At 38.9% G+C, this 12,298-nt stretch overlaps 1 protein-coding gene across 3 annotated transcripts in view; it reads left to right on the top strand.

Moving 5' to 3' along the window:
* The window catches only part of NOC3L (NOC3 like DNA replication regulator), a 41,952-nt gene extending 31,109 nt beyond the window's left edge, over positions 1-10,843 (top strand). For 2 of the 3 annotated variants that reach the window (XM_072625691.1, XM_072625683.1), the window contains 5 exons: positions 707-888; positions 1,079-1,207; positions 2,676-2,773; positions 8,893-8,977; positions 9,274-10,843. In XM_072625691.1, the coding sequence (XP_072481792.1) occupies positions 707-888; positions 1,079-1,207; positions 2,676-2,773; positions 8,893-8,977; positions 9,274-9,399 (620 nt within the window). In that variant the 3' untranslated portion in view covers positions 9,400-10,843. Of the gene's footprint in view, positions 1-706; positions 889-1,078; positions 1,208-1,839; positions 2,064-2,675; positions 2,774-8,892; positions 8,978-9,273 lie in introns of those variants that run through there. The other variant, XM_072625692.1, reaches the window with a different exon arrangement.
* The last annotated feature ends 1,455 nt before the right edge of the window (positions 10,844-12,298 follow it).

Below are 12,298 nucleotides of genomic sequence, written 5' to 3'. Positions count from 1 at the left end.
GCTTTGTATGCTATTTCACACCTGAAATATGCTACATTCAATTGAAACCTTCATAGATATGCCATAGAGTGAAAAATGCTTCTCTGACTGGGTGCTGGAGGTGGAGGTGGTGGTGATGAAATGAGGGAAGGGGGGCCTATGACGGAATTCCGAGGAAGCTGTGGAGACAGACGATGTAAGAGAACGTGTGGGTTACGCTTGAGTTTTTGGCATATCCATGTCACATGCTTATATGTAATATTGTTCAAACATCTTTCAAGCGCGTCTGACTCTTTATGACTCTATTTGGGGTTTTCTTGGCAAAGATACTGGAGCGGTTTGCTATTTCCTTCTCCATCTCATTTTACAGATGAGGAAACTTGAGGCAAACAGGGTTAAGTGACTTACTCAGGGTTATACAGGTAATAAGTGTCTGAAGTTGGATTTGGACTTGGGAAGAGGAATCTTCCTGATTCCACGCCCAGTACTCTGTCCACTGTACCATCTAGCTGCCCTATTTTTGTAATAGTCCTCCAATAAGTTGCACTTTATAATTAGAGAGGTACTGCTTACTCTCCTTCATTACATGTCATTGGGGTTGAAAATATGTTTCTGTGTCACTGGTAGGGGAGTGATATGGGTACACTGAGTTTTCAAACCCTGAAGTTTTGCTATGATAATATTCTTTCCTGAATATTCTTGAAATACTTTTGCCTCTCTGCTCTAGGGGCTACCAACGAGGATGTTGAAATTGTTCTCCAGTGCCTTGATGTTATGCTAACCAAACGCAGAAAGCAAGTTTCTCAACAGCGAGCCCTTGCTTTCATAAAACGCCTTTGTACCCTGGCTCTTCATGTCCTACCAAATTCAAGTATTGGCATTCTTGCAACTAACAGAGTTTTGATGCATGTAAGTGTTGGTAATGCACTTAAACAAAGCCCACAGTTCTTCTGTGTGTGTGTGGGGAGGTGGGTGGACATAGCTTTTTGATTTCATCCTGCATTATCTTGAAGATAGAGCAGTTTTAAAGGATGGGCAAAGATTGAATGCTGTTTTGTTCTCTTGTAGTACAAACCTTTTCTTTGTGGCTCTATTTTAGACCTTTCCAAAGACAGATCTGCTGCTTGACAATGAATCTCAGGGCAGTGGAATTTTCCTTCCTGAACTGGATGAACCAGAGTATTGCAATGCTCAGAACACTGCACTTTGGGAATTGCATGCCCTTCGGGTGAGATTTTGTATTTCCTTTAGGGGACAGCGTTTTTCAGTCTTGTGGTCTCCAGATAACTTTCTGCTATGGTAGTTAATAAGTTGATCTCCTAGGGACTAGTTTTCCTGCCAACTGCTGACCAGTTTCTCATAGTACTACATTTGATTTTGTTCCTTGACTGTTCCTTAGGATGTTAGGAAAAAACAGAAGAAATGGTAGAGACCTTCTTGTCAGAGCCTCCTCCTTTTTATTGGTGAGGAACTCTGGTCCAAGGTCACTCAGATGGTAAGAGGCAGACCCAGGGTTGGAACTTAGCTTCTCCTACACCAAATTCAACAATTTTCCCATGATGCCATACTTTTATCAATAAAGAGAAATATAGGTTAAGTGGGAGGAGAAAAGGTGAAGTGGTAGGGGTTTTAGAACCTTTTTATAACACTTCCTAATGGAGCTGAATGTGGGACAGGAAGATCTGGTTTGGAATGTAAAGAGGGAGAATTAATCCCTAAAAATATTAAGGGAATCTAACTATAAGATATTTTTATCTATAAAATGTTCTTATAGTCACTGACGTTTTGGTGGTAGTGTTACAGTGAAACTTCAAAGCCTAAAAAACATGCACACAAGGAAACCTTTTTGGCTTTATATAGGACAGAAAATTGTCAAGCTTGGATTCACCTTACTCTGAAAGAGAAGCCACTGACCCAGCAATACCACTCACTATTAGATCTGTTTTCCAAGGTAACCAGGGAAAAAGAAAAGAACCCGTATGTTCTAAAACATGTACAGCAGCTCTCTTTGTGGTGGCAAAGAACTAGAAATTGAGGGGTGCCCGTCAGTTGGGGAATGGCTTTACAAGTTGTAGTATATGATTGTGATGGAATACTTTTGTGCTATAAGAAATGCTCTGCAAGTTGATTCATGGAAACATGGAAAGACTTGCATGAAACAATGAAGAGTGAAATGAGCAGAGCCAAGAGAATGTTGTATACAATGCTAGCAGTAGCGTTCAGAGTAACTGAATGGTAGTGCTGTTCTGAGAATTGTAAATGTTCAAATCAGCCACAAAGGACCCGTGAAGGAAGGTGCTATCCAACTCCAGAGAAAGAATTGATAAATAGAAATATGTATAGTGTGACTTATACCTAATTATCTATCTATAAATATCTATCTATTTATCTATATAAATGGTGACCTTCTTTAGTGCAGGATGGGGAGGTTTAATGTAACAAAAAATAAAAAAAAATGAAAATGCCCAGGAAAAAAGAGAAATCACCATTTTACTATAGTGAGAGTGATATAAGCTACTTCATTGGTAAGTTAGTGATTGGAATGATTGTCTGTTGTAAGCCCAGTGAGGAGACTCTGGGTTTGTGTTTCCTTGATGAACTTCTGTGTGAATCCTATGTATAATCTTAGTTTTCTCAAAGTGATATGCTTAAAATACCATGCAAATTCCTATAATCATTCTGTACTTTTCTTTCAGAGACATTACCATCCGGTTGTTCAGAGATTTGCATCTCACCTGATTGCTGGAGTGCCCTCTGAAGGTTCTGAAGCTCTTAGACCAGATTTAAGTCGGAGGTGAAGTTCACAGTACAGCACCTTATAACAGAACTAAGAGTCCTTTGATTGTGGTTTATTCATTGCCGTAGACTTACATCAGTCTTGGCACTTGCTTGCATTAACCTTTGCTGAGCTGTTTGGGGACCTCAGTTTTATTCTGAATACTCATTTTGCTGTCTCAGATGATAATTTTAAGTTCTGAACACACTCTTGCTTTTTTTTGTAAGAGAATTTTTAAAGAGCATTCCTTTGCAGAAGGGAGCAAAGATAGTTTAGGGGAGAAGGAGGTGATGGCTAAGATGTTGACTGACTTGGGTTCAGGATGTAGCTAGAGTACAGAAGGGAGATGCCTTTTACCAGGTGACTTTGATCCTAGCACTGCTGTATAAGTTGTTGAGGAAATTTGATCTCAGAAGGTGCAGCACTTGGATGTCTCATTCTGGGGTGGTGGAGGTAGCTCTCTGTTTCGGGGGCGCACACTCTAAGAATGTATCCTCATATCCTTGTTCTTTCCTGCTCAGCACTGACACAGCATGTGGCTTACTTACCTCAAGGACCTAAGGGCTCCTTGCACTGGTGTGAGGCTTCATTAGGGTATAAGCAGTGTATAGTTAGTATTTCATTTCCATTCTACATTCGTTTTTAGCCCTTTCCTCTCTCTTTGGCTCTGGAATCTTTTTCTTTTTACCCATGTTGAACCTTGATCCCTTTCTATAACCTAAATGAGGTCTTTTTGTTGATTTTCTGCCCCCAATCCTGGTTTAATTAAAACAGAGCAGCTTCTTTATGTTCTTTGATTTTCAGTTTTGTATAGGAGTTCTTGTATCTGTCCTTGAAGGGACTCATTCCTCTTTGTGTTTCTTTTCCTTCTAGATATGTGCATTCACTCTTGTTTTATCTCCATTTTTTAGTTTCCCATTAATCTTCTGGGAGGTGAAATTCCCATGGTCAGCAGAGTACTATGTGGTCTCTCCTGGTCTCCTCAGCAGGATGTGGGATTGCAGAACTCCTAGGCTGATCAGAGAGGCTTGGAGGCCAGCCTTCTTTCCTCACGAATCTCCTTGGAGTTCCTTTTCCTGCTGTTCTTCTTCTTGTTGAACCATCTTGAAAGGTTTCTTGTCCAAAAACTTATGTCTTGATCTATACTGTGACACCTCTGGAATTTTGAAAGTTGGAAGGGATCTGGAGGCTCTGTCTCTGCCCAAGATTCCCCTTTCTAACATGCATAATGAGTGGTCAGTTCAGCTTTTGGAATATTTTATAGTAAAGGGAAACTTGCTACCTATTTCCCAATGCAGCCTGCAATTACTTTTGGATAGCTTTAAAGCTATGATCAGTTTTTCTTATTTCAGCCTAAATTGCCATTTTCCTATCTCAAGATTGTGGCATTTTAGATTTAGAACTAGAAGGGAACTTCGAGGCCCCTAGTCAGTCTCTCATTTTACAGATGAGGATGCTAAGGCTCTTCATTTCTTCTTTCTGGGGTCAGATTCTTTGACAGGACAGACCTTCACATCCTTGAGGGTAGTGCTGTGCACAAGCCTTCACCTTCTTAAATTTTCTCATGTTTAGTTCCTTCACCCAGTCTTCATCTAGCCTGATCTGGAGATTTTCTGCTCCTCAGTTGTCCTTTCCAGCTTAACAATAGCTTATCTTTCTTAAAAGGCTGCTGCCCAGAATTAAACATCATAATCCAGATCGGTGGAACTGCCTCCCTCAGCATTTCCTCGTCATGGTGCTAAGTTTCCATTCCCTTTTAGGGCCACCGTATTACACTGTTGACTCCTATTGAGTTTTCAATCCACAAGAAAAAACATCTTTTTTAGGTGAAATGTTGTTGAGCCCTGTCTCCCCAAAGTTATATGTATGAAATTGGGTTTTGAATTCAGGTGTGAGACTCTGTTTCTTTTAAATCATCTATTAGAATTGAGCTAGTGTCCCAGTCTGCATTCTGATGCCCAAGTTTCATGCAGTACATCAGCTCTCTTTCCATTATCTTGTGTTATATGCAGATTTGATCAGCCTGTTTTCTAAATCAACTGAAGTGAAATATCACAGAGCCAAAGCTCAGATTCCAGGGATACCAGTCAGCCTCCTTCTGCATTGGTGATGTTTCACTAATACAGCTCTGAGGTTGGTGCTGTGAGGATCCCAGAAACTAGAACATGGCGAGGTTTGAGTGAATTGTCCAGAGTCACACATCTACCATATGTTTGAGGCAGGATTTAAGTTCTTGTCTTTCTGACTCCAGGCCCAGCATTATTTGTATGAACTGCTTTACCTTAGGAAATTTTTCATTTTCTTATGAGCATGATGGCTTTGTGAGAGTACAGTCTGGATTTCATCTGGCTGTATGGCTGGAATCTAGGGTCACCAGTGGATCAAGATTACCTTCCATTCTTTCTACATGTATTTTCAGAATCTAGATTTCTTGATCATTTTCCTTTGTATCCAGATCAGTTTCTTTTAGACAACTCTTTTTCTTCCCTTTTGGAATTCTTTTCTTTGTATTTTCAGAATTTAGCTGACTTCCCTTACAGAATTTTAGACCATGGGAGCCTCTTTAAAAAAGATCTTTATTATTATCTTTTATTTCTACATTGCCTGGATTTTCTTCTTTTCCCCTCTTAGAGAATGCTCTTTTATAGGAAAGAAATTTGGGGCAGCTAGGTAGTGCGGTGGATAGAGCATTGGCCCTGAAGTCAGGGGGACCTGAGTCAGACATACTATCTGTTTGACCCTGGGCACTTAAACCTGATTGCTTATTCCTCCCAAAGAAAAAAAAGAAAAAAATTTAATTGACAAAAGGAAAAAAAATGCGTAAAAAACTGATCAACCCATTACACTGGTGTAGACCAGTCAGCAGAACCAGAGAGAGGCTGACTTTGTAGACAGTGCTGCTGGTTGTGGACCTTTTCCCCTCCCTGCAAAGGAGGGGGAAACATCTTCTCTTCTCTTTGGCCGTATTTTGCAGCATTCGGTTTTGAGTTCCTGATATTTGTTACTTCATGTCCATTGCTACTGTGTATAATGCTTTCCTCTTCCTTCGCTTTGCCTAAGTTCATACAGATGTCTCCATGCTTCTCTGTATTCCTCATGCTGACTGTCTCTTAGAGCACACTTGTGTTCCTTACATTGATGCTCCACAGTTTCTTTACCCAGTCACCCATTGATGGGCATCTTATCTTTGTTTCCAGTTCTTTGCTGTTACACAAAGTGCGGCTCTATATATTTTGGTGTCTGTGGACCTTTTTGTTAGTGACCTCCTTGGGGTGTATGCCTAGCAATTGGTTCTCTGGGTCACTGTTAAAAGATGCAGTCATTTTAGTCCCTTCATTTGCTTACTACTTTCCAAAACGGCTGTACTAATTCACAGCTCCGCTGACAAAAGCATGAATGTGCATCTCCACAATCCATTCCGTCCTTTGTCATGTTTGCCAGTTTTCTATGTGTAAAGTGAAATCTCAAGGTTTTTTTAATCCATATTTTTCTTAGTAACAGCAATGGGAACTTTCTTTCATGTGATTATTAATAGTTTGAAATTCTTTTGAGAATTGTTATCTGCACATTTGGGATATTAAGGTATTTGATACATGAGGTATTTGATTTAAAAAAAAATTTTCCTTATGGAATCCTCTCTGGACATTTTCCTCTGAACGATTTGAAATCTGCTTTCACGGTGCCTGGTTTTCTGTCCTCCATCACAAATGCTAAGATTTAGTGATCAGTCATTGTCCTTCCATTCCCATCATTTCCACCCCAGCAACTACTTCCTCTTTGGTGAGTGTTAGAGCCAATGTAGTGATTTCCTTTGTGTCTTTGGAAGGGTGGAATAATCAATAAGGTGGGTCAGACAGATTGCCCTAACCCTGAGTGCCAGGTTGGTGATGGATTTCTTAAACGTGTCTGTTTTCTTTTTCTATCCAGCTTGTTTGTAACACGCCAACAGCAGGATCACTTCTGTTTTTGTTTTCATTGATCATCACTGATTGTCCAGTATTCTCCCTTGTGCTTCTGGGATTCCTTTATATTGTATTTCTTCATAATCTAAAGGGTGGCTCAAAAATCTTAGAGCATTTTAGACTCTTGAACCACATTTAGAATGCTGAACTGGCACTCTTCACTATCTTATTCCCTTTGAATAAAATATACTCTTAGAAAGCCACATTCCAAATTTGAGGTCTATTCTACCAAGCCTCTGGCATTTATAGTTTTGTGACCTTGGGCAAATCCCTTCCTCATGTGTAAAAAGAGGTTGATGAGATAATCAAATGATAATTTGATAATTTATCAAACCTTTAAGGGGTTATAAATATTAATTAAAGTTATTCCCATGTAATCAAATTTATCTCTGTTTGGTAGTGTCTCTATTTCCCCTACTTTGTGCATTCGTGTATAAACACCTTGAGTATTGGGCTTTCATATGCCTCCTTTTTTGATTTTATTTGTCACTTTTTGGATATTTCTACTGCTGTTTCTGTTTGCCTACTTCCTGTGCTTCTGGCTTGGTGGATATACATATAAACAGTTTTCTTCCTTCTCCCTTTTATGTCTTTTTTGGTTGGATTTTCAGGATTCTAGATAAATACATTTCCCCCCAATAACCCATCTCTGGCTCAGAGTTTTTCTTTCCTAATTTTAAGCCATGGTCTAGAAATAGACATCTGCTTCTCACATGTTATCTTAACCACCTGTTTACTTTGCAGATCTGCTCTTTTCTCTTCTGAAGACCTTTCAGTGATGAAAAAATACCACTTGTGTTCTTAAAGTTTTGAGTTTCTTGCCCCAACCTTCATAATTTCAAGCAATGTTTCTACCACCTGATTACTTTGTAGTTTTTTTTTTTTGTAAAATATCCTACACATCCTTTTGTACTTGTTGTCTCTCCTGAGAGAAAGCAATCTTCATGAAGGGAGAGCATATTTAATTTTTGTCTTTGTGTCTCCAGTACTTAGCACAGTGCTTGGCACATAGTAGTAGGTGCATAATAAATGCTTGATTATTGATTGTGCCCATAAGATGCAACAGAAGTGAGTAATGATCATCAGATTGGACAAGTTTTAAGAGATTCTGTGTCATGTCCTTGATACGTGCCTGAGGAAGACACGAGATCTGAAATGAGTGCAGGGAGTCAACACCCATTTCCACTTACCCCTTCACTTATATGTTCCTTAATGGATGACGTATCATCTGATGGTACTTGTGGTTCTAAATCATCTATTTGGAATATAACCTTCTGTAGAGGGTTTAACTCCTTTTCTTGTGAGAAATGAAAAGTTTAAGAGACACAATGTCTTGGTTCTCTTTATTTCTTCTTTATATAAGTTCATGTAAGTTTTTCTAAGTTTTAATAGATGATAATATGTTGTGATTTCTTATGGCTCAGTATTTCATTACATTCACATGGCAAAATTTTAAGTTATTCCACAGGTAGCATACCTACTTTGTTTCTAGTTTTTGTTGTGACAAAAAGTGCTATTACAAATATTTTTGTACATATGATTCTTTTCCCCTTCTTCGCTGTCTTGGGGATATATGCCTAATAGTGATAACTGCTTTTTTTTCATACAGTTATTGATTTAGATGATCTTTATTTTTTTTTAATTAGAAATTTTACTGATCATGTTGTTACCTACATATTCCAATGTACAAGCCCTTTCCCCCTACCCCATTTCCTTATAAAAAAGGGAAATACAATTCAGCAAAACTATTCCAACATGTAGCAAACACTGTGACATATGTACTGTTCCACACACATAGCTTCCCCTCCCGTGTGGTACCTTGTTACATCTCTTTTTTAGGGACTAAGCTTGGGTATAATTTCATCGCATTCAGTTTCATTTGTTTTTGTTCTTTCCATTTTTCTAGTAATTGTGGATTGTTTTCCTGGTTCTGATTATTTGTTTTGCATTAGTTTATATGAGTCTGTCAGTGCATCTCATCTGTTATAACAGTAATATACCGGTGAATTCATGCATCACAACTGTTTAGCAATTCACTGTTAATTGCTTTTTTACTTTATTTGTAATTCTTTGTATAAACTCTATTGAAATGACCACATTCTGTCATTTTCACATTATAGATATATGATACAGTATCAGCTTGGGAACTTACAAGATAATATTTTGCAATTACAGATCAGCTACAGAACTTTTTGAAACTTACAGTATGAAGACAATGACATTTAATCCTCCTGTTATGTCAGCTAATCCCCCAAAGAAGGTATGTTTTTCTCTGTTTTTCTTACCTCAGAGCTTGACTTTTGAATTGATCATAGGTAAAATGAAGTTAGGATGTGTTCAAGGGAGGTGATGGTGGCATGAAAGCAAGTCTCTGCTGAGGGAATGCTGGCCATTTCATTTCATAACAAGAGATGTTCAGTGGCCAGATAAGATAACGTAAAAGAACCATATTCTGTTTCAGATTTTAGCCAGAAGGGTGAGTTGTTGTTGATTGACAGACAACTCTTTCCCCCTCTGCCCATAACTGAGTTTGTACATACTTATTTTGTTTTTCAGGATAAAATTTTCCATGTGGATTCATTTCTAAATGAAGATTTAAGCCAACTAATAAGAACTTATTGCAATGAAACTACTGTTCAGCCTCTGGATTTCACCAGATACTTAAAAACATCAGTACAGTAAGTGTGCAAGGAAGATAATTGGAAGAAAATGATTACATATGTGTACCTATTGGCATCATTTATTTCAGCCTACCTTTGCGAAGGTAATGCTGAGAACTGATGACTGAAGACCTGGTGTTGACTGCTTTACAGCTAGCGTGAGAATGTGCAAGAAAGGAGAAAAGGAGGTATTTTCTCAAATATTTCGTGACTCATTTGTTTGTAATTTTTGTACAGTATGTGTTAAATTGTAGTAGATTTTAAAATTCATGAATACTTCTATTTAGTGGCCTAGTTTCTGTCTGAATAATGTTTTCCATGGATAGAGAAAAAAATACTCTTTGGTAGAATGCTTTTTTGCAGCCAACACTTCTTTATAACCAAACAAAATTTTTTTGTTTAATTTCAACATGGACATTTTTTACTAAAGATGTCTCCTTGAGTCTCATTATATATTCTACCAATTTTTTTTTAAAGCCTTAATTCTAAGTTTCTCAAAGTCCTAATGGAGTAATGAAGACATCAGTCACATTTGCCTCTTACTTGAAGCTTGAGGCATATCTTGATCTCTGATTGACAGGAACCCAGAATGATCTTGGCAGGTTCAAGTTATGGGCAGAATCTAGAGGAGGAGACTTACTAGCACCGGAGGGTCCTGGTGTAGTGGGAAGCGCGCTGGGCCGAGGTGCAGAGGACTTGGTTCAGACACCATTTCTAGCACTTTCCTGAACAAGACAAGAACTGGGGGGCTCTTCCACTTCTAAATTTATGATTCTGTTAAAAAGTTGAGTTCTAAAATAGGTCATAATGTTAATTCCCAAGCCACAAAGGATCTGAATTTTCAAAAGCAGCAGCATACATTTTTAAATATCACTTGGAAAAATACTCAGCGTCATTTCTCACACTCACCAGATTAGCACAAAATGGTTAAAGACAGTGCCATCCAGGAGTGGCAGGGTTGTGCAGGAGCAGGCACATAATCCTCCATCGCTGATAAAACTTCAAATTTGTAAAATTTGTTTGGAAGGCAGTCTGGGAATACCAAATAAAAGTTACTTAAGTAATCAAACTCCTTGACTTACTAATTCAATCCATTGTTGGGAATATAACTTGAAAACATTCAAAATTTTTTGTAGTGTTACTTGTAAGTGCAAACGGACAAACCTCAAAGCAAAATTAATGTTCTATAATAGTGAAATGGTTAATAAATGGTGTCACATTAAGGTAATAAAGCACACCTAAGACAGACAAGAAGGATAAGGAATACAAAGAAATCTGGGATTTCTGATACAAACTAGAAAAAGTAGAAGCAGAAGCAAACACTCTAAATAAGACTGTCTGTAAGACCGCTTTGAGATTGAACAGGCAAAGACCTGTGCAGGGATTGGACAATGTGGTTGAAAAATTAAAATACTTTGTATTGAAATTAAATATAAACAGTAAAGCAAGGAAGTTGATTAAATTGATATTCGGTGTTAAGTTTTTAGTAAACCATTTAATGATTTAACATCCCACAACCTGGGTTCAGATAAACCTTGGCAGAGAGACAAATGTAGAGGGGCTGTTGCGTATTAGATCAGGAAGTTTTAGTGGAAGGCTGCAAGCTCCATGTGAATTAGCAGTAGGACGTGGCTGGCAAAGAAGCTAATGCCAGTGTGGGCAGTGTTCGAGAGCAGTGGTGATACTGCCACTGTGCTCTCTACTGGTGAGACCCCAGCTAGATGTTATGTTCTTTTTCTCTTGTGGTGGTTCAGTCATGTGGTTGTGTCTGACTCTGTGACCCTATGGATCATAGTATGCCAATATTGTCTGAGGGGTTTAGAGTGGTTTGCCGTTTTCTTCTTCTGTGGATTAAGGCAAACAGAGATTACGTGACTTGGCCAGGGTCACACAGCTAGTAAGCTAGTGTCTGAGGCCAGATTTGTTCAGTTCAAGTCCCACATTTTGGGAAAGGTGACAGAACCACCATAGAATGCTGTAGGAGGATCATATGAAGGAAGTGGGGCTTTTTAACTAGGAGATATTTTGCAGGCATGTGATATTTGCCTCCAAATATTTGAAAGGTCTGTAAGTCACGTGCATCTAATCCTCCTCTCCTGCCTAGATTAGATATACTTGGACCAAAAGGGTAGACGCTAGGAGTGTAGGGATCTAAATTTTGACTTGATGAGGAGCTGTCCAAAAGTGGGCTGGACTACTCAGAAATCATTAGTTTGGTCTCACTAGAAACCTTAAAGTGGTTTCTGGATCACTTGTTGAGGAAATTTTAATGATAATTCCTGTTTAGGTATGTGTTATATTATTTGGGATCCCTTCCCAAATGAGATTATGCAAGACCTTACAGAGACATGATTAACTTCTTTCTTCATTTTGGATAGATCAAAAGAGCTTCTTTAGAAGAAGTTTAAGTAAGACTTGGGGGGCACCTGAGCAACAAGATGGAGGACTGGACATTTTCTCTGATCCTTATAACCTCTCAGACTTCTCCCAAACAGAAGTCATACAGCAAAAATAAAGCTACTTTAACTGTTTCCATGGTCTAGGATACCCAGAATGCAAAAGAAATTTAAAAAGTACCCCATGATCCTGATGGCCTCTGACCCTGAGCTCAATGAGCACTTCTTTCCCACACCTACCATGCTGTAGCAGCAGACTCAAGGACAAAACACAGGCTTACACCAAAACCTTCTCCTACACCTGGTCTTTCCCTCCCTTTTCCCTAGCTCCAGATTGTTGAAGTTTCCCTTGGCTTCAATAGCCAGCTTGGCCACAGCCCTTAACGGAGAAAAAGCCTGTTGCAGGTGGAAACATGGGTGCACCAACACCAGTGCCAGGCAAAGCAGCCTCCAAACTGCCAGAAACAACTAAGGAGCAGAGGAGGTGCAACAGGATACTGCATGGGGGAGTTGTGCAGCCCTCCA

The sequence above is a fragment of the Notamacropus eugenii genome, chromosome 1 (genome assembly GCF_028372415.1).
Source record: "Notamacropus eugenii isolate mMacEug1 chromosome 1, mMacEug1.pri_v2, whole genome shotgun sequence".
NCBI lineage: Eukaryota > Metazoa > Chordata > Mammalia > Diprotodontia > Macropodidae > Notamacropus > Notamacropus eugenii.
This window is presented reverse-complemented; position numbering and strand designations above follow the sequence as displayed.